Source organism: Pseudophryne corroboree, chromosome 9, assembly GCF_028390025.1.
Source record: "Pseudophryne corroboree isolate aPseCor3 chromosome 9, aPseCor3.hap2, whole genome shotgun sequence".
NCBI classification, from domain to species: Eukaryota; Metazoa; Chordata; class Amphibia; order Anura; family Myobatrachidae; genus Pseudophryne; species Pseudophryne corroboree.
Genome location: NC_086452.1, coordinates 313342083 through 313366025, shown reverse-complemented (window position 1 = coordinate 313366025; position 23943 = coordinate 313342083). Strand labels below are relative to the sequence as shown.

Genomic DNA, 23943 nt, shown 5'->3' with positions numbered 1-23943 from the left:
AACAAGAAGAACAACAAGACTAGAGAACTTAATTATCGTAACAAGTTTCTCTCCCCCTCAGACTGTTTTCCCGTACCCCCATTACAAATTTCTTCTTTTCTCCTCCTGTAAGATGGACTTGCCCCAAGAGACTGTGATATGGATTTTCCTGTTGACCATGATGTTGACCAGAGCAGTCTGTTCCGGCGAGAGTACCAGTGAGGTCGAGAAAGGATCCAGAAAGGTTCCGATGACTGAGACAGAGGTGTAAATTTCCAATAGCAACACAACCACCAAGCAAAAGGCGAGTACCAGAAACGATCTAACAGCCATGTTATTTGTAAACATTGTTAGCTGAAAAGAAAACTGTATCTGTAGGCTCTGTGACAACGTAGTTGAGGATGGGTGCATTAAGAAATGCCAATCCAGTTTTAATATCCACATGGACCGGCATCCCTTGAGTGACTATCACTCCTTAGTGGGTAATGTGTTAAATCAAACAGATTGTTGGGTATGCTCTCAAGTACCTCAAGGTCATAGCAAATCAGGACTAGTACCATTTCCTTTAACGATAGGGGAGGTACTTGAGCTAAGTGGTGGGAGGCCGGTGGACAGGAGGTTTAATATCTCCAGTCCTCCTAGTTTGAAGCTCCACCAATATCATGTGGATAGATCCCTCATATGTTTTAACATTTCCAATCCCCGAAAGCCGGGAAATTGGGAAGTGTCATGGAGTAACCAAACCATGACCTTTTCATATAGAGCAGATAGAATGCCTACAGATACAGAGCTTATACGCCACATAGCCAGTAGAGGAAAATATTTCCGATATAGGTATACCCTAGGAAGTAGGATTACGAGAGTTGGAGAGGTATCACCAGGATACTGTGCACATATCGTACAAGCTGATACGTGTACTAGACAGATGGGAGAATTAGGGTTAGGAGATTTCACATGGAAGATGTGTAATATGGTTATGTCCTACTCCGTCCCATATGTTCTCCCCGATGATGCATATTTCATATGCGGGAGGAAGGCGTATAAGTGGCTTGCCCCAAACTCTGAAGGATTGTGTTATATTGGAAAAGTACTGCCTGAAGTAATGACTGTATCACATGCCAAAATGAAAGATATACACCGTGTTGCCCAAGCTCCTTATACTCACACCCATTACGAGCACGTAGTTAAACGGCACCTGATAGAAAGAACAGAGCATCCGGCCTCTGACATGATCCATGAATCCACCGGGATTCAGGTTCTAATCGCGTTAGATTTCACTCGCACCGCCAGAGGAGTGCTGAATTATAAATACATATCTGCGCTCGCAAATTTGTTAGACAATATCACAGAAATGTATGATGACACGTTTAGGTATACTGGAAGAGAACTTCAAGCTTATAAAACAGAACTAGTTCAGCATAGAATGATTCTCAATTATCTCACGGCAGTAACAGGCGGATATTGTGTCACACTGGCAACGCAGTACGGCGTGAAATGCTGCACATATATAACGAATAGTACCGAGGACCCGGTCGAGGTCATAGACCAAAAGATGGACGATATTCTCCAATTGAAGTGGGAATTTCGCAGGAGACACAATCTCACCCTTGCTGCTGTGAGTAATGAGCTGACTGGTTGGGTGTCATGGTTGAACCCGCGAAATTGGTTCTCCGGTTTAGGAGAATGGGCTCAAGGAGTCATAATGGATGTAGGGAAGTTTCTCCTATGTATCTTAGGTGTTATCATAACGATTGGCTTGATATTTAGATGCGGTCAGGCTTTAACGAAGTGCAAACGAAGTACCAGGGTGATGAGTTTAAGGAGTGAGGAAATTGTAATTCCAATGGATTTGATTTATGACCCAAATGTAGAAACAATGATGTGATGAAAATGCGATTTCTACGGTCCGTTTCTTTCACCTGTTTTTCCGTTTTCTCCAAGGTAAAAAGACCCACTTGGACGAGGAATTTGATGAGCCGATATACAGACAACAGATGGATTAAAGAAGAAGTTTTGACAACCTTATACACAGATTTTTGATGAACTATGCCATAGATCCCAAGTTTCCCTAGAAATTTTAAAATTACGCTAGCCCAACACTTTTGTAAATCTATGGACATTGACAAAGCTTTTGCTCGCACCTTATGGGCAAAAGCACAAAGAAGACTGCAACCAACAGACACCGAACAAGACTTCAACCGACAAATGTTCATTTACCTGACATAGAATACCACTGCATTTACCGTAATTATGTCTTTTCTTCATCTCTACAACCTTCAGGTAATTACACACATAGTATAGGGAATACAGGCACAGATATCAGCAATCACATATTCCCCCATTCATGTATCATCAACTAAAATGTGCTCCCCATTTTGTTACAACCAAAATCCGAAAAGAGCTCGGTAAAGTTTGACAGCCCATCCACAGACCCGTACCACGGGATAAGAAGGAATTCAAATGTATACTTCGCAATACCTCGAAGCTTGATTTAAAACACGTACGGCACGATGATACATGACCCCCAAGCACGGATTCATACACACATGCTTCTGCTATCTCACTAGGTCATACCCTTTTCCTACCTTCTCCTCTCCTCCCCTACCCAACCATGTAAATGTATTAACCCCTGACATATATTTTTCTCTTTTTGAAATGTTTTAGGAAGTGGCAGTTATTGTTGACTGCCAAAGGGTGGACTGTCAAAGTCAGAAAAATATCACGATGCACACTGCCATATTTGCACCTCATACAGGTCTGCGCTGCGCATGCGTGCGCTCTCCCGTGCGTGCACATACTCGCTGTTGCGGGCACCCGCGGGCGCGCGGTATGTGCATTTACGGTAGAGTTCATGTGTTCGTAGCGTGCGACTCAATCGTTACATATTTTCACTATATAATGTATTTTGTAGATCATGGTCCCTTTGATAGATTCTAAAAGTTTGGTTAATGTAGAATGTTCATGAACAGAGAAATCCCCCTTTGTTTGATACGAAGGGTCAGACAGGAGTAATACAGTGGTGTTTAGTATCCATCGGAAGAGTATTTAATTAGCAATATTCCGGTGTTGGTTTGAAGCGGATTAATCGCTCGTGCGAATAATTATGGACATAAGAAGTTTATGTCCATTTACTATTATTTGCACTTACTTATCCATGCGGCGGGAAACCTAGTTTCCCACCCACCTGAGCAGTTGGAAATCGTCACAGCCCACCTGTATGAATCAACCTATGACCTTTTGTTATAATGCGAGGAGGAATTCCTGTGTCCAATGAACAATGAGATTGTAGGGACCATTGAATTGTATTGTGTGTGGGGCATAAATAGACAAGCCGATCGCATCCAGCTCACTCTTCAACGGTTATCATTGCTGAAAATCGGGAGCTGGATGTCCAGAGGCGCATGCGATCGTTTCCTTTGTGCGTAAGTTTTCTCCGCAATCATATTGTCTTTCTTGTTGTTGTGGGCCATATCTCTCTCTCTCTCTTCTCCTCTTTCTCTCGTATTCTCTTAAACGTAATAGTATTGTATTGTATTTCATGTGTAGTTATCTGGTTAGGTAGTCTATGTTATATTGTAGTGTATGACTTGTATTGTATTAATTCTTTTGCAAGTATAACATTCATAATATATATATATTAGGCGTTGGACCCTAAGCACGGTATCTGTGTATTTCTTATAGTGTTAAGTATTCTCAGAGCGTCGGTGACGCTCAAACAGCTTTTAAGTTAATAAGGTTACACTGTGTTGCATCTACACCCTATCTCTACACTAAGGTTTTACAGCATATTACATTGTTTATGGTTTAGATATAAAGGTTTAACATTGTGAGCGTCTGCGCCGCTCGTGATCTCCTCGTGGTCTCGAGCATCCGCTACGCTGATAGCGTAGCATTACGGTAGTCGCTCACCTATAAGTGTGCCCGATACCAACAGCGTATTCTCGTGAGCGTCTGTATCGCTCGAGCAGCCCGCTCCCGATACAGCGTCCGTTACGCTATAGTGAACCATTACGTTAGTCGGCAGCCAATAGCGTGCCTGCCTGTGATCTCTTTGCCGTGAGCGAACGTGACGCTTGGGCGTCTCGACCACGGCTAAGCGATTGTTACGCAACGAGCGTACCCTTACGGTACTCCATACGTAAATAGCGTACAGTGTTCTTAGACCTCATAAAGGGTTTTATATAAGATAAATATTTAGCTTTATCACTATCTATCTATCTATCTACAGATGTGTTCTCAGGCCCGATGCTACCCGCTCAGCGAAGGGATGCAAAGCAGGTAGGCGCCAGGCAGGAGAGGCTCTCTACCTGTCCTGCATGCCCGCTGCTGCACCTGCCGCATGTCCCCTGCTGCTGCTGCCAGCTGCTGTGCCTGTCACTGCATGACAGGCAGTGGCGCCGGCAGCTTGTAGCCTCCTCCTCCTCCCTGTGAAGTGACTGGGGCTGTGTGCAGTGCCAGCTGCGGGTCCCGGGAAAAAGAGGGTGGAGCTACCTGTCATGAGGGGCAGGGCTACACTGCATGGAGGGGGGCAGAGCTACATGGGGCCAGGCTGCTGTACAGGGGGAGCGTCAACAATGGTGGCCTGCCAGACTTGGTAAGTGGAGGTTGAGAGAGAAATGTGTGTGTATATGGTGGAGGTGTATGGTGGGTGTGTGTGTGTGTGTGTCAGGGGGGTGTGTGGTGTGTGTGTGTGTGGTGGGGGGGTGTAAGTGTGCGCGCATTATAGATGCTTCTACTGGGGGGCATTACTTATAAGGATGCAACTACTGGGGGGCATTACTTATAAGGACGTTACTAGTGGGGGGCATTATTTATAAGGACGTTTCTAGTGGGGGGCATTATTTATAAGGACGCTACTACTGGGGGGCATTACTTATAAGGACGTTACTAGTGGGGGGCATTATTTATAAGGATGTTACTAGTAGGGGGCATTATTTATAAGGATGCTACTAGTGGCGGGCATTACAGATAAGGACGCTACTATTGGCGGGCATTATGGATAAAGACGCTACTAATTACATTCATTACGGATAAGGACGCTACTACTGGCAGGCATTATGGATAAGGACGCTAGTAGTGGCGGACATTACAGATAAGGATGCTACTACTGGCGGGCATTACAGATAAGGATGCTACTATTGACAGGCATTATGTATAATGACGCTACATCGGGGGCATTATGTGAATGAGCAGCACTACTACGTGTGGTGTAATGTGAATAAGATTGTGCTGCTGTGTGCGTAAATTCAAATGGGGGTACTATTGTGTAACCACGCCCCTTCCTTGCAAGACTACACCCCTTTTCCTGACACACGCAGAAGGTGCGCGCTGACCCTTTGTGAAGTATGGGAAGGCGCAAATTTATAGTTTGCACTGCAGGGGGACGCGAACACCCTAGCACCGGCCCTGTGTGTTCTTATACATCTTGCATCAATATGCCACGCAGCAGGAGATGCCTGGCATGAGTGTGCCAACAGGTCCTACAGATGTGTTCTTATGCAACAGAGGATGCATGCTAATAAACCTAGGGAGCTTTGTTAAATGAGGGTTATAAATTAATTGTCTTTTCTGTGTGTGTATACACATAGGCTGCACTTTAAAGCATATATTTGATGGTAGCATATGTACTTTTGTTTAGATCTAAGATCTAACACAATATTTTATATTGCTATAATACAGTATATATAGCTTTTACATTTATTCTTATTTCTATACACTGTTAGTGTTGTTTTTAATAATAACATTTTTAAAACTGATAAAACTGATGGTTAGCCTTTTGCAGGGAATGCAGTTTCTGCGTAATTTTCTGAAAAACTACTTTGATAAATAATCCCCTACATAATGGGGGTGATTCTGAGTTGATCGCAGCAGCAAGTTTGTTAGCAGTTGGGCAAAACCATGTGCACTGCAGGGGGGGGCAGATATAACATTTGCAGAGAGAGTTAGATTTGGGTGGGTTATTTTGTTTTTGTGCAGGGTAAATACTGGCTGCTTTATTTTTACGCTGCAATTTAGATTTCAGTTTGAACACACCCCACCCAAATCTAACTCTCTCTGCACATGTTATATCTGCCCCTCCTGCAGTGCACTTGGTTTTGCCCAACTGCTAACAAAGTTGCAGCTGCGATCAACTCAGAATTAGGCCCAATAGGGGTAATTCCAAGTTGATCGCAGCAGGATTTTTGATAGCAATTGGGCAAAACCATGTGCACTGCAGGTGTGGCAGATATAACATGTGCAGAGTGAGTTAGATTTGGGTGGGTTATTTTGTTTCTGTGCAGGGTAAATACTGGCTGCTTTATTTTTACACTGCAATTTAGATTGCAGATTGAACTCACCACACCCAAATCTATCTCTCTCTGCACATGTTATATCTGCCTCCCCTGCAGTGCACATGGGCCCTCATTCCGAGTTGTTCGCTCGGTAAAAATCTTCGCATCGCAGCGATTTTCCGCTTAATGCGGATGCGCAATGTCCGCACTGCGACTGCGCCAAGTAAATTTGCTATGCACTTAGTAATTTTACTCACGGCTTTTTCATCGGTCTGGCGATCGTAATGTGATTGACAGGAAATGGGTGTTACTGGGCGGAAACAGGCCGTTTTATGGGCGTGTGGGAAAAAACGCTACCGTTTCCGGAAAAAACGCAGGAGTGGCCGGAGAAACGGAGGAGTGTCTGGGCGAACGCTGGGAGTGTTTGTGACGTCAAACCAGGAACGACAAGCACTGAACTGATCGCAGATGCCGAGTAAGTCTGAAGCTACTCAGAAACTGCTACGAGGTGTGTAATCGCAATATTGCGAATACTTCGTTCGCAATTTTAAGATGCTAAGATTCACTCCCAGTAGGCGGTGGCTTAGCGTGAGCAACTCTGCTAAAATCGCCTTGCGAGCGAACAACTCGGAATGACCTCCATGGTTTTGCCCAACTGCTAACAAAGTTGCAGCTGCGATCAACTCAGAATTAGGCCCAATGGGGGTAATTCTAAGTTGATCGCAGCAGGATTTTTGATAGCAATTGGGCAAAACCATGTGCACTGCAGGGGAAGCAGATATAACATGTGCAGAGAGAGATAGATTTGGGTGTGGTGAGTTCAATCTGCAATCTAAATTGCAGTGTAAAAATAAAGCAGCCAGTATTTACCCTGCACAGAAACAAAATAACCCACCCAAATCTAACTCACTCTGCACATGTTATATCTGCCACACCTGCAGTGCACATGGTTTTGCCCAACTGCTAAAAAATTTCCTGCTGCGATCAACTCGGAATTACCCCCAATGTGTATGACTTTGTGTTAAGAAGTGTGACCTATGGGAAGCCACCTGTTTCCATCACTCTAGGGGAGTTCCCAGCACCACAGGAGATGTTGGGCTTGCCCCCAGGATCTCCCCACACTGTGAGCAGAAACCACCCACATGCGTAGTCACCGACATCTGTTCTCCTGCGAGTTACCTAACGTAAGTGTGAAAGTGTACCCACCAGCTCTCCCCACCCCACACGGGAAACTGCAGGTGGAACTTTGGGTCTTGAAAAAAGTGGGACTGTCTTGCCCAAAGCAGGACAGTTGTGGGGGTATGACTGAAGTGGTCTTTAGAACAATGAGACTAATTCAGAGTTGATCGCAGCAGCAAATTTGTTAGCAGTTGGGCAAAACCATGTGTACTGGAGGGCGGGCAGATATAACATGTGTACAGAGAGTTAGATTTGGGTGGGGTGTGTTCAAACTGAAATCTAAATTGCAGTGAAAAAATAAAGCAGCCAGTATTTACCCTGCACAGAAACAAAATAACCCACCCATATCTAACTCTCTCTGCAAATGTTATATCTGCCCCACCTGCAGTGCATATGGTTTTGCCCAACTGCTAACAAATTTGCTGCTGCGATCAACTCTGAATTACCCCTCATGTCTTCTTTTTCAAATCTGCCATGACTAATAAATCCAAACAGTACACCATTTGGATAATCAGATGTTAAACTGTCCTGTGCAATGCATCCAATTATTTTCTTTCATAAAACAGATGTGTGACATTTCTCTCTTACTTTTTTATTATTTATACTTTATGCTTTTATCTATACACATCCATATACTGGTTTAAGTGCTTATGTATATGTTTACATATACAGTAGAATTCAATGAATAGTATCACTTGTGTGTGTACTGGTGAGGAGAGAGGGGGTGGAGAGAGAGGAGGAGGCTTTACATACATTAAGAGGAAGTTGTTTTGTCTCATAAAACTGTAAACTTGTACTTTGACTAGGCAGCTAGATCTGGCACGCACATACTGTATGTGAGAAAACGATCTGACAGCAAATACTGTTAGTAAATCTAGAATTTAACAGACATGGGAAAACCAGAGGTTCTCTCCCTTCTGTTTTCCAATGTATTTTTACTGGGAATCGTCTTCATTATTTGTCTTTTCCTCTTTGATTTTGTGAAGAGAAGGAAGAAGTGTTCACGGTTCCCCCAAGGTCCTAAAGGTGTGCCCTTTCTGGGTAACATTCTGCAGATAGACTTCAACAAACCTCAAGTCACTTTTTACCAGGTACAGTATGTTATATATTCTAACATTGATGGTATGGGGAATGACAAAATAGCAATATCCTAAAATGGGTTATATTATGCAAATCTCTTCTATGTACAGTATTGTAGAGAAATGTTTTTCAAACCTGATCCTCATGGAATCCAAATGTTTTCTATATCATCTGGCTGGAGTACAGGTGTGTTATTTGACTTACATAATAGATCTACAAGTGTTACTAATTATTTCTGAGGATACCCCATCCAAGCTGAGGCTCGGGTGTTCCTGCCAGACTCGGATCCCTCTTCAAGGCCGAACGTCATCCTCAAGGATTCTTGCAAGAGTTGGATTCTATGTAAGGTGCCTCGGCCAGGGCTCTGCGCCATTTCACAGAAATGCACACTGCTGTGTTACTCATTAGTGTCTGTGCAGTATTAGTGACTGTGTATAGGGAACATGCTGCACGCTGCTGAGTGCTGCGCTATACTCTGCTGTATTGTACTGTGTCCAGACTCATAAGTGACTGTGCAGTATAATGACTGTGTATAGAGGGCATGTTGCATTCTGCTGTGTGCTGTGCTATACTTTGCTGTATTGTGCTGTGGCCAGACTCATTAGTGGCTGTGCAGTATAGTGATTGTGTATAGGGAGCAAGCTGCATGTTGCTGTGTGCTGCGCTATACTCTGCTGTAAATTGTACTGTTTGGTGCGCTGTACCCTACTGCGCTTCGTTCATGTTTATTAATATACATCAAATAGGTAAGGACACTGTGCGCAATTAAACTTCAAGTGCAGCCAAAATCAGTGCATAAAAGTACACATCCAAAATGTACTCAAACAAAATGTAAACATATAAAATATGCACCGGATAGGGTGCAAAAACAATGTGTGAAAAAACAGATAGTGGTATATCACCCAAAAAAATATATATATAATTGCAAGAAATAAAGCTTCTGTCTGATGCTGTCTGCATTTGTGAAGCTTACTGTGATGCTTTTTATCTACCACTGTTTGTAAGGGCAACTTGTGAATTAAATTTCCTTTTATTTAAGAATAATCTGTACTATGTTTTGTCTCTCCATATCCTCCTGAACCAATGTGATTCAACCTGTACATTGGAAGGGAAGGTTTATATTTTTCAGATTACTGAAAGAATTCCATGTGGTGACAGACTATATGCCCTGAATTTATTTAAATTAATTAATTACGGAGATTATTGTAATTATGTATTTTCTTTGGTGATATACTACTATCTGTTTTTCTCACACACTCTTTTTGGAATTTGCTACAGTGAGAGTGCTCTATCTGGTCATATTTTATGTGTTTAAATTTCTTATGCATTAATAATAATGAGCCGTGTGATCCGCGCAGCTTGAACAGAGTTGTAAGTTAAAAAAATAAATAAAAATCTATTGTTTGTAGTTGTCCTGTTTGGTGCGCTTTGTTCACGTACATTAATTATAAGTCACAACCACAGATGCCTGGCGCTTATTTCAAAGAAGATAAATACATATAATAATAATAATAATAATAATAATAATAAAAAACTGATTATACAGAATACAAGTAGCAAACCAAATAGCAGCAGTGGAGTATTTGGCGTGTGGTAAAACCAAAAAATAATTTCACCTGAACTAATCAGGTGTGTATAACATAGAAAGTGCAAAGGTTTCTCCCTGCGCTGTCAATTTTGAAGCAATAGGGCATGAATACACTTGATTCGCACACTTATGTAAAATAATTAATTTTAATCAATAATGACTAGTCATATAAATTTTAAAGAATCAATAAAATAGCATAAAACAATATAATACACAATTAATTGCTAAGAGAGGTGGATCATATATAAAACTGAGTAATAGATCTATAGCTGTCCATAATCAGACTTTGCTGTCAGCTGCAACTAAAGTGTGAATAGATCAGTCTCAAATAGTTATTACCGGCACAGTCAATAAGAATTTAATGTGTGTATTTATTGGTTATATGAAACAAGCAGCACTTTGCAAATAGAAATAAAGAATTCTCCATCAGCGGGAGTATTACGTATATTCACAGCAAGGAATTGTATCTAGAGGAGAGAGAGAGGTGTCCTTCAGACTTTGGAGGGCTGTGTCCAGCAACGGGATTTGGCACACTGCAGGTGCCTTTAGCTGAGTGAGCTCCCGTTTTGTTACCGCCATATACGACGTCCTCCACCTCACTAGCACTCGCTCCTGAAATTTTGAGATGCACGTCCTCACGGCCTTGTAGCAGTGACAGGTATAAATTCAATTTTGGGTCCCCAAATGAGTGGCTCTGACGCATTTAGCTCCAATTGGAGCTTCCTCATAGAGTGATTATATTTCATTCATTATAAGTCCTGTGATCCACACAGTTTGAATGGAGCTGCAAGTTAAAATAAATAAATAAATATCTATCTGTAGTTGTACTATTTGGTGCACATTGATCACGTGCATTAATAATAAGGGATCAGTATGATTTACCTACAATCAAAATCCCGATGGTCAAAATACAGACACCAATGGACCGATGGTCAAAATACTGTTAAGGTCAAAATACCTACATGGTCAAAATACCAACATTTAAAATGTCGACACAGTCAAAATACCGACATTTAAAATGTCAACAGGTTAAAAGGTCAACACAAGTTTTTCTAATTTTTTGGTGTATGTCGACATAGGTCAACATGGACACCATATAAGTGTACCGCATCCCCTCGCATGGCTCGCTGCACTTGCCATGCTTCAGGCACACTATTATATTCTCCCTCCAGGTACACTGGGATGGTGAAGTATGAACATGTCGGTTTTAATGAAAAAAAATCATGAAATACTCATGTCGATTTTTTGACCCGACGACATTTTAAATGTCGGTATTGGACTGTGTTGACATTTTTTATGTTGCTATTTTGACCATGTCTGTATTTTTACCTTGTCTGTATTTTGACCATCGGTCAATGGTTGTTGGTATTTTGACCGTCAGGATTTTGATTGTGGGTTAATTGACTGCATCCCTACATTGATACATGGTAAAAGGCAGAGGGGTTAGCCTCCCAGTTAGTCACAGCTCTTTGTCAACATCTGATGACTGGCCCTGCTACTGTTATCCAGTGGAAACCCTGCCAGAACCTGGTCTTCAGTTTCTAGCTCCTTGTTCCCGTCTTGTATATTCAGTGTGCACCTGACTTAGCCCAGACCTGTGCCTCTTTTTTCCTTGTGTCTCTTGGTTATTTTTTTTTTCCCCTTACCTTGCCCCCGACCTTTACTTCCCTTCTCCCTGTTTCCAACTTTAGCCCACTCCTGTGTTCACCTACTGTCCATACTGACTCCTTGTCTCCTCAATGCATTAAGTTGTGATAGCATCCTAGTATAGGGTGATCTTGTGTCACCCAGGAACAGCGGCTGCTATAGGTGAGGCCCTTTATAGTCAGTGCAGGAGTCGTGTGATTAACTACGTGTGCGTAACACAAATAAAACAGAATACACAGAGGAGTGGGCAAAACATTATAGTTTGGCAGCTACAGATGGCTGATTAGACTTCCCCATGATGAGAACCCCAAGGACCGGGATAGATGTAGAAGGTACAAATGTCCAGTAACAAGGTGGATAAAGATCACATCAGCTGTGGTCCAGTGTTCTAGAAATACCATTGTCTTGTACACTGAGTCTGGGCTGAGGAGAGCAACAGGACTCATGCTGCAGAAAGCAGACACCATGGCACAGTGAAGGCAGCGGGAGAGAGCTTGATGCACACAAACTGTAGGAGGAAGAGGCAGGAGAGGACCCTCCTAAATCTGGACTTTCCGCCACTGTTAGCTGCACAGGAGCTAGTAGCCACCCGATCAGGAAGCACTTGATGTTCCATGTGGGTATCTGGCAATGCATGCTGATCCACGGGAATAGCCCACTAGGCTACTCTGATGCACGGAGCGAGTCGGATGCACTCTTCAATATACCCCATCACTTTCCGCAGCAGCTGGCACAAGTCACCACCCCAACGTCCAGAACAAGATACTGTATGTAGGTCAGGATGAAAATGGATGGAGAGCTCACAGTATACATGCACTCTATGTCCACCGTGGCCATAGGCGTGCGCAGCACATTTTATTAGGGGTGCACTATTGGAGGGGCGTGTCTAGCACCACCTATTGGGCGTGTCTAGCACCACATATTGCCACTCAATGCAAACTAAATGATATTGGGAATTTGATTAAACAGAGTGTACAGTGAGGGCTGGCTCCTTAGATAATTATTAAACCCAAAAGCTGTAAACCTGCAATTTTTTTTCAAAACTTCTCAATAAGAAACTTTTGTTTTCGGGATGCCGTGCAAAAAGTTCTGATACTCTAGGATGCCAAGATTCAAAAAAGTATGGCAACTACTGGTATAGGTCATCCATAAATGGCTCTTGGTAAAGAAAAAGGGGACTAAGGGGCCCATTTGTCAAACAATATTTACGGCTATTTCCCAAATAAACACACGTTTTCGGAGGTTAGTCACAAATGTTAGATATATATATATATATATATATATATATATATATATATATATCATCTGTTTCATGTATGTTAAATTTGTATATTTTATTACCATGGATTATTAACTAATCACTCAAAATATATATTATTATTATTAATAATAATAATATATTCTTATTACTTATATGACACAGTATATTATATACTGTGTCATATAATATACTGTGTAATATAATATACTGTGTAATATATGAAATAATAATACATTATTATTAATAATATACTGTACTGTATATCCCCCTGGCTGCCCCCTCTCTTTCCCCTGCATGAGCAACCTCGGCTGCAGCAGTTTACTTAAAGTTATTATAACTTACTGTCACTCAAACTGTCATCACTGATTTGAATTTGTCCCCCAGTCCTCCTCCTCTCCTCTAAGAGGAACACTGCGGACTGTGGCGTCAGTGTGGCATGGAATACAACGAGTGGAGAGAGAGGCGGGCGGGTCACAGCATGACATCATCATGTCACATCGCGCAGTTAGGCGGAGTCGGGAAGAGGATTTTGTCAGTGACACTGCACCCATGCAAATAAACAATGAACCCATCTCAGGTGTCCAGACAGCTGGCGGCCAGACCGGGTGGAGGGCGCAGCGGGTGGTGACACAAGAATGGTGCTATAGGGATCGCCAATCACTGCAGCAGCAGGCGAGAGTGCAGGGGTTGCCGGACATTAGGGGGTGCCTGTGTGCTTTGTCCTCTTTTACATACAAATAAATAAATAAATAAAATAGTCCATACATAAATGTTCAGTCTGTCTGAAATCTCTTCCAACAGGACAAATCGCCAGACCTGTATTTTTGTCTACATTTATGTCTGCTGGATTTGATGGTACTATTGTACAGGTGACTGCTTTTGTTTTAGTTTGCTGAATGAATATGAAAAGAAAGAGATTGGATTATTGGGTGCACATTTTCCATATATCATTTTAAAATATAACTTTTATTCATGTATTAATTTTAAAGATATCAAGTCATTCATTTAATTTTGCCTGTTAGGCTTTATATTTCTTATGTCTTTAATAATAAGATTTTACTCACCGGTAAATCTATTTCTCGTAGTCCGTAGTGGATGCTGGGGACTCCGTAAGGATCATGGGGAATAGCGGCTCCGCAGGAGACTGGGCACAGCTAAGACAGATTTAGGACTACCTGGTGTGCACTGGCTCCTCCCACTATGACCCTCCTCCAGACCTCAGTTAGGATACTGTGCCCGGAAGAGCTGACACAATGAGGAAGGATTTTGAATCCCGGGTAAGACTCATACCAGCCACACCAATCACACCGTATAACTCGTGATATGATACCCAGTTAACAGTATGAACATAACAGAGCCTCTCAACAGATGGCTCAACAATAACCCTTTTAGTTAACGATAACTATATACAAGTATTGCAGACAGTCCGCACTTGGGACGGGCGCCCAGCATCCACTACGGACTACGAGAAATAGATTTACCGGTGAGTAAAATCTTATTTTCTCTGACGTCCTAGTGGATGCTGGGGACTCCGTAAGGACCATGGGGATTATACCAAAGCTCCCAAACGGGCGGGAGAGTGCGGATGACTCTGCAGCACCGAATGAGAGAACTCAAGGTCCTCCTCAGCCAGGGTATCAAATTTGTAGAATTTTGCAAACGTGTTTGCCCCTGACCAAGTAGCAGCTCGGCAAAGTTGTAAAGCCGAGACCCCTCAGGCAGCCGCCCAAGAAGAGCCCACTTTCCTCGTGGAATGGGCTTTTACAGATTTAGAGTGCGGCAGTCCAGCCGCAGAATGTGCAAGTTGAATCGTGCTACAGATCCAGCGAGCAATCATCTGCTTAGAAGCAGGAGCACCCAGCTTGTTGGGTGCATACAGGATAAATAGCGAGTCAGTCTTCCTGACTCCAGCTGTCCTGGAAACATATACTTTTCAGGGCCCTGACTACGTCCAGTAACTTGGAATCCTCCAAGTCCCAAGTAGCCGCAGGCACCACAATAGGTTGGTTCACATGAAAAACTGATACCACCTTAGGAAGGAATTGGGAACGAGTCCTCAATTCCGCCTTTCCCATATAAAATACAGATAAGGGCTTTTGTCAATTCTGATACACGCCTGGCCGACGCCAAGGCCCACAGAATGACCACTTTCCACGTGAGGTATTATAGCTCCACGGATTTAAGTGGCTAAACCCAATGCGACTTCAGGAAATCCAACACCACGTTGAGATCCCACGGTGCCACTGGAGGCACAAACGGGGGCTGACTATGCAGCACTCCCTTAACAAAAGTCTGAACTTCAGGCAGTGAAGCCAGTTCCATTTTGGAAGAAAATCGATAGAGCCGAAATCTGGACATTAATGGAACCCAATTGTAGGCCCATAGTCACCTCTGACTGTAGGAAGTGCAGAAATCGACCTAGCTGAAATTTCTCCTTTGGGGCCTTCCTGGCCTATCCTCTAGCGGGAAAGGGTACGCCATCAGTAACTTTTTAGAAATTACCAGTTTCTTATTGGGGGAACCCACGCTACTTTACACACTTCATTCATTCATCTGATGGGGGAACAAAACACTGGCTGCTTTTTCTCCCCAAAAATAAAACCCCTTTTATGTGGTACTTGGGTTCATGTCAGAAATGCGTAACACATTTTTCATTGCCAAGATCATGTAACGGATGTTCCTAGTGGATTGTGTATATGTCTCAACCTCGTCGACACTGGAGTCATACTCCGTGTCGACATCTGTGTCTGCCATCTGAGGTAACGTGATTTTTCCCCCAATAGCTGCTTGTATAAACAATATTGCGCCTCAATTTTTGTGGCCCCCCTCTCTTTTTAACCCTTTGAGCCTGAAAACTACAGGCGAGAGCCTGGGGAGCTGTCTTCCAGCTGCACTGTGAAGAGAAAATGGCGCCAGTGTGCTGAGGGAGATAGCTCCGCCCCTTTTTCGCGGACTTTTCTCCCGCTTTTTTATGGATTCTGGCAGGGGTATTTATCACATATATAGCGTCTGGGGCTATATATTGTGATATATTTGCCAGCCAAGGTGTTTTTATTGCTGCTCAGTGCGCCCCCCCCCAGCGCCCTGCACCCTCAGTGACCGGAGTGTGAAGTGTGTATGAGGAGCAATGGCGCACAGCTGCAGTGCTGTGCGCTACCTTGGTGAAGACTGATGTCTTCTGCCGACGATTTTCCGGACTCTTCTTGCTTCTGGCTCTGTAAGGGGGCCGGCGGCGCGGCTCTGGGACCGAACATCAATGGCCGGTTCCATGCGGTCGATCCCTCTGGAGCTAATGGTGTCCAGTAGCCTAAGAAGCCCAAGCTACCACCAGTTAGGTAGGTTCGCTTCTTCTCCCCTTAGTCCCTCGCTGCAGTGAGTCTGTTGCCAGTAGATCTCACTGTAAAATAAAAAACCTAAAATATACTTTCTCTCTAGGAGCTCAGGAGAGCCCCTAGTGTGCATCCAGCTCAGCCGGGCACAGGATTCTAACTGACGTCTGGAGGAGGGTCATAGTGGGAGGAGCCAGTGCACACCAGGTAGTCCTAAATCTTTCTTAGCTGTGCCCAGTCTCCTGCGGAGCTGCTATTCCCCATGGTCCTTACGGAGTCCCCAGCATCCACTAGGACGTCAGAGAAAACTAGTTAACCTACTCAGTGGTGCAACCAGAAAAAATGTCTTATAGGTACTGTGTGCGCACGCCCAAAAAATGGGTGAGGCCAAATGCCACATGGGGCTTGGCCAATGAAAACTGGGGCGAGATTCACATATGGGGGCCAAATACACTTATGGCACCAATAGTGCCAGATACACATATGCCCCCACAGTGCCAGATACGCCCCCACCATGCCAGATATGTTCCTACAGTGCCAGATGCACAAATACCCCACGGTGCCAGATGCACAAATGCCCCATGATGCTAGATACACAAATGCCCCCAGTAGTGCCATATATGCCCCCACAGTGCCAGATAGACATTGCCCCAGAGTATCAGATACACATTGCCCCAGAGTGTCAGATACACATATGCTCCCACAGTGCCAGATACACATGCCCCCACAGTGCCAGATACACATATGCCCACAGAGTGCCAGATAAGCCCCTTCAGTGACAGATATGCCTCTTCAGTGCCAGATATGCCCCCACAGTGCCAGATACACATGCCCCCACAGTGCTAGATATGCCCCCACAGTGCCAGATATGCCCCCACAGTGCCAGATACACATATGCCCCCACAGTGCCAGATATGCCCCCACAGTGCCAGATATGCCCCCACAGTGCCAGATATACATGCCCACAGTGCCAGATATGCCCCCACAGTCCCAGATACACATGCCCCCACTGTGCCAGATAAGCCTCCACAGTGCCAGATACACATGCCCCCAGAATGCCAGATATGCCCTCACAGTGCCAGATATACCCCCATATTGCCAGATATGCCCCCCACAGTGCCAGATACACATACCCCCAGAGTGTCAGATATGCCCCAGCCAGGGCCGGTGCTAGGGTGTTCGGCGCCCTCCTGCAAACTATAAATTTGCGCCCTCCCATACTTTACAAAGCAGTGACACATATACACATAATGCTCCCTGTAGTAGTGCCGCTTACACACGTAACGCCCCCTGTACCAGTGACGCTTACACACATAACGCCCCCCTGTGCCAGTGATGCTTACATATGTAATGCCCACTTTACCCATGATGTAACGCCTACATATGTAACGCCACCCTGCACCAGTGACGCATACACACGTAACACCCCTGTACCAGTGATGCTTACACATGTAATGCCCCCTGTACCAGTGACGCATACACACGTAACGCCCCGTACCAGTGATGCTTACACACGTAACGCCCCCTGTACCAGAGACGCTTACACGCGTAACGCCCCCTGTACCAGTGACGCTTACACACATAACGCCCCTATAGTAGTGTTGCTTACACACGTAACGCCCCCTGTATTAGTTACGCTTACACACGTAACACAGCATACACATGTAACGCCCCCTGTACCAGTGACGCTTACACACGTAACGCCCCCTGTACCAGTGACACTTACACATGTAACGCCCCCCTTTACCAGTGACGCTTACACATGTAACGCCCCATTGTACCAGTGATGCTTACACACGTAATGCCCCCTGTAGTAGTGACGCTTACACACGTAATGCCCCCTGTAGTAGTGATGCTTACACACGCAAAGCCCCCCGTATTAGTGACGCTTAAACATGTAACGCAGTGTACACACGTAATGCCCCCTGTAGCAGTGGCGCTTACACACGCAACACCCCCTTTACCAGTGATGCTACACGTAACCCCCCCCTGTACCAGTGATGCTTAGACACGTAACTCCCCCTGTAGCAGTGACGCTTACACACATAATGCCCCCTGTAGCAGTGACGCTTACACACGTAACGCCCCCTGTAGCAGTGACGCTTACGCATGCAACACCCCCTGTAGCAGTGACGCCTACAAACACGCAACGCCTCCTCTCTCTGCTCCAGAATATGGTGGTGCTTCAAATGGGGAGGGAGTCATGGTCGGGGGCCATAGCTTCCGACTGCTGTATCTAGAACAGCACAACCCGTCGCCTTGGGACCTGGCTGCTCATAAACTGGTGGTGTTTGAACGCTGTGAACCTCCTCCGCTTCCCACAGGTGCCGCCAGCGGGCCCGGGAGAGCGGGTAGAAGACAGGAGGGAGAGCCGCAGCTAGGCTGCCTCCAGTGTGGCTGCGGGAGGTGGGGTAACATTGCGGCAGTTCCCTCATCATTTTGCGTTCGAGGCAGCCATGTACCCTGCATATGCGTCGGGTTGGACCTGCGCTATCTCCATCACTACTGCTGTTTTTTTTTTAAAAAGGCAGAAACAACAGGGGGAGCACAGTCTCGCGTGCCCTCTCCCATCCCTGGATCCACTAGTGCACACATTCATAGATTGTATAGGGAACACTGACACACACACACACACACACACACACACACACACACACACACACACACACACACACGGACCAGGAGCACACTGACACACTAACAAATTGTACATAGGCACACTGACACACACTATATAGGTCCCAGTGGCACACTTACAAACATTGTTTATAGGCACACTGACACACACACACACACACACACACACACACACACACACACACGTTGTAGAGCTGGCAGCCATGCAGAGACACATACCTCCCAACTCTGTCACAGTGCAGCTCCAGCTCCCCATCCTCACCTGATACTGCACGCAGATTGTCTCCTTCCCATTTTCCCTGGCATCGCGGGAGGGCTAGGAGCCAGGAGGATGCACAGCTGCGCTATCAAGGTGCAGCCTGAGCGGCCGCTGCGCCCGCAGTATAGACAGTGACAGTCTCTCACTGTCTGAGCAGCGTCATGTGGCCGCCCGCGTCGGTCCGGTCCTGACCGCACGGCAGCATGTGGGAGCCGGGAGGGTAGGCAGCGGAGCAGCGGCAGCGCTCCTTCAGAGCGGCAAGAGCCGTTCCTGCAGGCGCCGCAGCAGCAACAGGGGGACATCAGCTCAGCACAGGAATGCAGAGCAGGGAGAGCACCTCCCTGCACTGCATCCCTTTGCTGATTGGCTTGCGCCGGCTCTGGCCCCAGCAGTGCAACTTACCATTCTTGCTGCTGCCTGGGGCTGGCACGATCTTCTGCTGGGGAGAGGAGAGCGCAGTAAGCATTCCTCCTGTCCCTCTCCTGCCCTCAGTCCGGTCTCCTGAACTGGCTTAATGGCTCCTGATTGGCTGCCGGTCCGCAAACTCTGATTGGCTCACGAACCGGCTCAGTGCACCACACCGCCGCCGCTGCCGGACTCAGGGGACTCGCAGGCAGGAGAGGAGAGGCGCATGCTGCGCTCTCCTCTCTCCCACACTCCGTGCCTGCAAAGTGGCGGCCCAGTGGTACGGCGTACCTGCTGGGATTTTCTTACGGGTACGCTGTATCGCCCCATACCGCCATACTTGCAGCACTGAACCTACTGTGAGGCTAAATGAAGCAAAGTATTAGAAAATAATAAAGAAAAAAAGGGGGGGGGGCTGTGACATGATGAGAAAAAACTGTGGGCCTAATTCTGAGTTGATCGCAGCAACAATTTTGTTAGCAGTTGGGCAAAACCATGTGCACTGCAGGGGGGACAGATATAACATGTGCAGAGAGAGTTAGATTTGCGTGGGGTGTGTTCAAACTGAAATCTAAATTGCAGTGTAAAAATAAAGCAGCCAGTATTTACCCTGCACAGAAACAATATAACCAACCCAAATCTAACTCTCTCTGCAAATGTTATATCTGCCCCCCCCTGCAGTGCACATGGTTTTGCCCAGTTACTAACAAACTTGCTGCTGCGATCAACTCAGAATCACCCCCTGTGTTTATAAATAAAATTGTTGTTAAAATTATTTCTTGTGTTCTCTCCTTACTTACAGATATAGGGGGTCATTCCGAGTTGGTCGCTCGCTAGCTGCTTTTAGCAGCATTGCACACGCTAGGCCGCCGCCCTCTGGGAGTGTATCTTAGCATAGCAAAATTGCTAACGAAATATTAGCAGAATTGATACTAAATAATTATTTGCAGTTTCTGACTAGCTCCGGACCTACTCACAAATTGCGATCAGCTCAGTCCGTTTAGTTCCTGGTTTGACGTCACAAACACGCCCTGCGTTCGGCCAGCCACTCCCCCGTTTTTCCAGCCACTCCCGCGTTTTACCCTGACACGCCTGCATTTTTTTGCAAACGCTGTGAAAACGCTGAGTTGCCGCCCAGAAACACCAACTTCCTGTCAATCAGACACCGATCAGCAGAGCGATTGAAAAGCCACAGCAAAACTGCTAAGTTTTTAGTAAAATAACTAAGCGCATGCGCTCTGCGTACCATGCGCATGCGCAGTTAGCAACAAATCGCAGCATAGCTAAAATCGGCAACGAGCGAACAACTCGGAATGACCCCCATAGGTAGATAATAATATTCTCAAAGCTGCATAATCATCTATGTTTCTTATGAATTAGAAATTCACTTGTACTGTGTCATGATTTTTCAAGTGTGTGCATTCAATATTTCTGGTTTCATTCAGAAAACATTATGTATTTACATTTCAGGAATGTGCACAGCTTGTAGCAGCTGCACCAAATTATTACAATGTTGCAAAACAAGAAAGACACATGACATATCACTGTTTCCAGCTAGCGCTCTCTTTCCGTTAATCATTAGTGCTGGACAATATAAAGTGACTTGTGATTGTTATGAATGCTCCAGTTATTTAATTTAGTAGTGTGCAGATATTTTACATCCTTAATTACACTTATGGCATTGCATTAATTTTATTTGTCCTGTTAGTACAACAATTTGTTTCTTGTGATTGATTTTCAAAATAAATTAACAATAAAAATGCACATACAATGTAACATAGTAACATAGTATCTAAGGTTGAAAAAAGACAATTGTCCATCGAGTTCAACCTATTTGTGGTCTCTATGCACGATTATTATGTAGAAAATTTTGACTGAAGTTGACGACTGCCGTTACGTTTTACCCCTCTTTTTTATAAATACCATAGTGCGTGACTATGCCCCGTAACCCTGGATATCCTTATCCATTAGGAATTTATCTAACCCATTCTTAAAGGTGTTGACTGAGTCTGCCATTACAACTCCCTCAGGCAGGGAATTCCAAACACGTATCTTCCTTACCGTAAAAAAGCCTTTACGCCGTATTGTGCGGAATCTCCTCTCCTCTAACCTGAGTGAGTGTCCACGAGTTCTCTGTGTTGATCTAACCAAAAACAGGTGCTGCGCAAGATCTGTATAATGTCCCCTTATATATTTGTAATTGTTGATCATGTCCCCTCTTAATCTCCTCTTTTCCAGTGTAAACATGCCTAGTCTTGCAAGCCTTTCCTCGTATTCCAGCGTCTCCATACCCTTAATTAGTTTGGTCGCCCGCCTTTGAACCTTTTCTAGCTCCAGGATATCCTTTTTGTAGTAAGGTGCCCAGATTTGTACACAGTATTCAAGGTGTGGCCTCACAAGTGATTTATATAACGGGAGTATAATACTCTCGTCCCTAGCATCAATTCCCCATTTTATGCATGCTAATATCTTATTAGCCTTCTTTGCTGCAGTCCTACTTTGGGTGCTACTGCTTAGTTTGCTATCTATGAGGACACCTAAGTCCTTTTCCAGTACAGAATCCCCTAATTCTACCCCATTTAGTAGGTAGGTGTTATTTTTGTTCTTGTTACCACAGTGCATTACCTTACACTTGTCTGTATTGAAGCGCATTCTCCATTTCGCTGCCCAAGCTTCTAATTTAACTAAGTCGTTCTGAAGCGACTCAGCATCCCCCTCCGCATTTATAACTTTACACAATTTGGTATCATCTGCAAAAATTGACACCATGCTCTCTAGACCTTCTGTTAGGTCGTTAATGAAAATATTGAACAATAGCGGCCCTAATACTGAGCCTTGCGGCACACCACTTAGCACTTCTGTCACAACTGAGGGCCTGAGCTGACGGGAGGCAGCCTCAGTTGTAGGGGCTGAGATGTACCGGAACCTGGGAGGTTGTATCAGACCCCTGGACATGTAAGTAACATGAATAATAACTGCCCGAAGGCGTGACCACGACAACTTAGATAAAAGTCAATGATGTTTATTATGACAACTCCGCATCACAGCAGCAATAAAAGAAAACGTAAAAGTCAGCAAAGAATAAATACAGTTCCTGAGTACTACAGCATGGCAGGAGCCACAGGGCACTGGTAGTGTGAGATAGTTCTTATGATCTTCTAGATGGAAAGTCCTTACCAGGCCCGGCTGTAGCAATGGAGATAACCCAGGATTGTACCAGCTGGTGTTCCAGGAAGAGCTGGGTTGCTGAAGGTAAAACAGCTGCTGTGGATACTGGCTGGAACCAGACTGTTGTTAGCACGGAGTGGATACTGGCTGGAACCAGTTAAATAATAAATGAACTTTGGGAGCGATGAAATGTGAACTGAAATGTAGAACTTGAGAGCGGAGAAATAATAATTCCGGTGGAGAGTGGTAAAGTGTAGAAAGGACACCGGCCCTTTAAGGGAAGCTGTACTCTGCTGGAAGCTGAGGCTGGAAGCAGGTAGTGTTGTAGCTGGAAACAGATGAATCCACAATGGATTGGAGAGTCAGGCTACACCGCAGGTGGAATGCTGGTGCGGGTCTCTATGGTGGAAGTCTTGAGACAGGAGCTGGAACCTGGAAGACAATCATAGAAGAGAGACAAACAGGAACTAGGTTTGACAACCAAAGCACTGACGTCTTCCTTGCTCAGGTACAGCTTACTTATACCTGCAGCAAGGAAGGGGTTGGCTAGGCAATTATGCAAATCAACAACACAGACAGCAGATTGGTGGAAATGATCAGATGACAGAATCCAAGATGGCTGCGCCCATGCAGACACTTGGAGGGAAGTTTGGTTTGTAATCCATGTGGTCTGGGAAACAGTAATGGCGGCGCCGGCCACCGGAGACTGGAGACGCCAGGCTGATAGATGCACATTTAACCACGCGGGCACAGCGGAGGCCGCGGCTGATGAAAAGACCACTCTGCATGTGGAAACTCAGGAACAGCGGAATCCGGTCCTGGAACGCTGAGCCCGCCTTAGGAGGCATCTGAAGGGTAAGTAATAGCGTCCAGATACCCGGATCGTGACAGCACCCCCCCCTTTAGGAGTGGCCCCAGGACACTTCTTAGGCTTTAAAGGAAACTTTGCGTGGAAATTTCGGACCAAGGCAGGAGCATGGACGTCAGAGGCATTGGTCCAAGAGCGTTCTTCAGGACCATAGCCCTTCCAGTCAATGAGATACTGAAGTTGACCGTAACGGTGACGTGAGTCCAGGATCTTGGCCACTTCATACTCAACGCCTCGTTGAGTTTGGACTTTCGGAGTTGGTGGAAGTGAA

General features: G+C 45.1%; 1 protein-coding gene across 1 annotated transcript in view; it reads left to right on the top strand.

Moving 5' to 3' along the window:
* The first annotated feature begins 8228 nt into the window (after nucleotides 1-8228).
* LOC134958081 (cytochrome P450 2D15) overlaps nucleotides 8229-23943 on the top strand; it is a 210769-nt gene continuing 195054 nt past the window's right edge. Inside the window, exon 1 of the mRNA XM_063940440.1 lies at nucleotides 8229-8521. Coding sequence (XP_063796510.1) covers nucleotides 8321-8521 — 201 coding nt within the window. The 5' untranslated portion in view covers nucleotides 8229-8320. The remainder of the gene's footprint in view (nucleotides 8522-23943) is intronic.